This window comes from Phoenix dactylifera, chromosome 3 (genome assembly GCF_051530095.1).
Source record: "Phoenix dactylifera cultivar Ajwa chromosome 3, Ajwa_hap1_PhDact_Kaust_v1.1, whole genome shotgun sequence".
Lineage (NCBI taxonomy): Eukaryota > Viridiplantae > Streptophyta > Magnoliopsida > Arecales > Arecaceae > Phoenix > Phoenix dactylifera.
In genome coordinates, this window is record NC_143192.1 from 14,099,989 (window position 1) to 14,102,500 (window position 2,512).

The following is a 2,512-nucleotide window of genomic DNA, read 5'->3' on the forward strand; positions in this document are numbered from 1 at the left end:
CGGATGCCCCATCTACACAAGCTACCAGCTTCATCAAAGCTCAAAGAAGTGAGAAGGGAAAGCACCATTTCTTGCTGCATAATCTTTTTTACCATACAAACACCATCTTCTCTCAAATCTGGAAGTAAAAACAGTGATAATAAATGTAATGCAATTATAAATAAATAAATGATGGGATAATGCAGGGGAGGGCCTCGGCGGAGGATGGCTGGGGTGCGGGCGGCGGCGAGGGCGTGGAGGCAGGGGAGGGCCTCGGCGATGCCGCCAGAGCCGTGCTCCATGTCGACGACCACGTAGTCGTAGCCGGCGAGGCCGGCGATCTCGGCGAGGGTCGGGGAGGAGCGCAGGAGGAAGAGGCCGTAGAGGGTCTCGCCGGCGACGAGGCGGGACTTGAGGATCCGCGATTCAGGGGAGAGAGGGGCGAAGTCGGGATCCAAGGAGGCGGCGAAGAGGCGGGCGAAGACATCATCGCCGGAGCCTCTGCTTCTTGAATCCGGAGGGGGTTAGGGAGGGGGGTTGATGATGATGAGAAGGCACCGTTGATGGGTTAGAGAGAGAGAGAAGACGAGGAGGGCGAGAGAGATGTGGGTAATACTACTAGTTAAATAGAGAGAGGAGGGCGGTGGCCGGGAAATCGGAAACCCGGAGAGAGGAGGGAGGAGGGAGGAGGGAGGAGGGATGGTCAGAAGAGGGTTGGGATGTAGGTGCGTTGGCTTCCGACGACGCTTTTTAGCGTCGTCTTAGGTCCGAGACTGCACCGACGCTTATTAGCATCGTCTTTTGCCGACGCTTTTTACAAGTGTCGGCAAATTTTGACAATAGACCGAAAATTGCCGACGCTTGTAAAAAGCGTCGGCAAAAATGCGTCGGTAAAACCGACTTTTCCTGTAGTGTGAAGACCCATACGAGCTTTATATTTGCTCTTTTATCAACTATGTATTAGAAAAATCTTAAATATCTATATAGGACCAAGAAACTCAAATAATGCCTTCATGCTAGCATTTTTGGATGAGATCCTAAATCGTTGCAAATATAGGTGAAGATCTATGTAGGCAGTTATTTCATCCCACATCAGCTATGCATTCGGAGGATTTTAGGTACTTATATAGGAATAAGAAACTCTAATAGCACTTTCCAAGTAGATTTTTAGCTGTCTGGGTCCTTACAGATGGTATTAATGCAGACAAACCCCACAACCTATGTGGACGAAGTGATATTGCAATATGAGCCCATTTGAGGCTGGTTACGAGTAGATCATAGTATTTATGATTGGATTTGAATAGATTTGGATCTTTCGCAATGATGCCAAAACTTAAACTAGGGAGTGTATGAAGATATATGCAATCATCTATTTAGTAACATGCACATGGAATATGCACAAAGAAGATCTTAGATACTTATACATGACCGAAGAACTTAAATAATACCTTTCGCCTAACCTTTTTCGATAAGATCTTTGGATATTACACTTATCTTACACCAAAGCTCACCTTCTATTGAAGCTTATTTTGATAATATCCGAAAAATATGCTGATTTTGCTGAAAAAATCTAAAATATGAAAAATTTCTACTATTTTAAAACCAGGCAGATTATCTCAGATTATTATATTCAAAAACTAAATGTAAACTCTAACTAAATCTACAAGCTTGGGTGACTTTAATCAAGCTTTCATCCTTACACCCATAATCAGCTAAAAACCTACACGAATTGAAGTTTGAAAAATTAGCAATCACAATAAGAAAACGCATCAGAAAAGGCCGTTGCGTTGGGCCACCATCCCAACGTCTTACCTAATTGCCACCTTCCATATCCTGTCAAGCCCTTACACCACCCTCACCAACACCCTATCGTCCACGCTTTCCCCCAGCAATCACATCCTGAGACCATATTCCAGGTGCCGTGTCGGCCCACCCTTCCCCATTTGACCTTAAGTTAGAGAAACCATGGACATTCCAAAGCCCTGTTCGGTGGGTAAAAAGACGATATCAACTCCACTTCTTGCCACTTTCCGCTCACCAAATCAAACGGCCCAAGAACTAAGAAACACCCCCCCCCTACAAGTCCTATAACAACCATAGCCATCGCCCCACACTACCGCCACTACCAAGCAGTTCCCTTGCTCTCATTCGAACAACACCATGAACTCCGGCAACCAAACCACCACCTTCTCCAATGGCCGCAGTTCCCCCACCACTAACCTCATGAGCTCCCTCGGGCTCCTGCCCTCGGAGATCCAATTCCTCGAGCTCCTCGTTGCCCTATCGATCTTCGTCACGTTACGCGCCTTGCGACAAACCAAACGCCAGGGCCTCGCGGTATGGCCCGTCGTCGGCATGCTGCCATCGCTCCTCCTCGCCCTCCGCAATGACATGTACGAGTGGATCACCGGCGTTCTTGATGGCATGGGCGGCACTTTCACCTTCCGTGGCCCATGGTTCACCAACCTCCAGTGCATCGTGACCGCCGACCCCCGCAACCTCGAGCACCTCCTCAAGACCAAGTTCTCCAACT

The 2,512-nt window shown here is 47.9% G+C and overlaps 1 protein-coding gene across 1 annotated transcript in view; it reads left to right on the forward strand.

Moving 5' to 3' along the window:
- Positions 1–1,960: 1,960 nt before the first annotated feature.
- The window catches only part of LOC103711959 (cytochrome P450 86B1-like), a 4,472-nt gene continuing 3,920 nt past the window's right edge, over positions 1,961–2,512 (forward strand). Inside the window, exon 1 of the mRNA XM_008798293.4 lies at positions 1,961–2,512. This exon is cut by the window's right edge and continues 878 nt beyond it. Within this exon, the coding sequence (XP_008796515.3) occupies positions 2,140–2,512 (373 nt within the window). The 5' untranslated portion in view covers positions 1,961–2,139.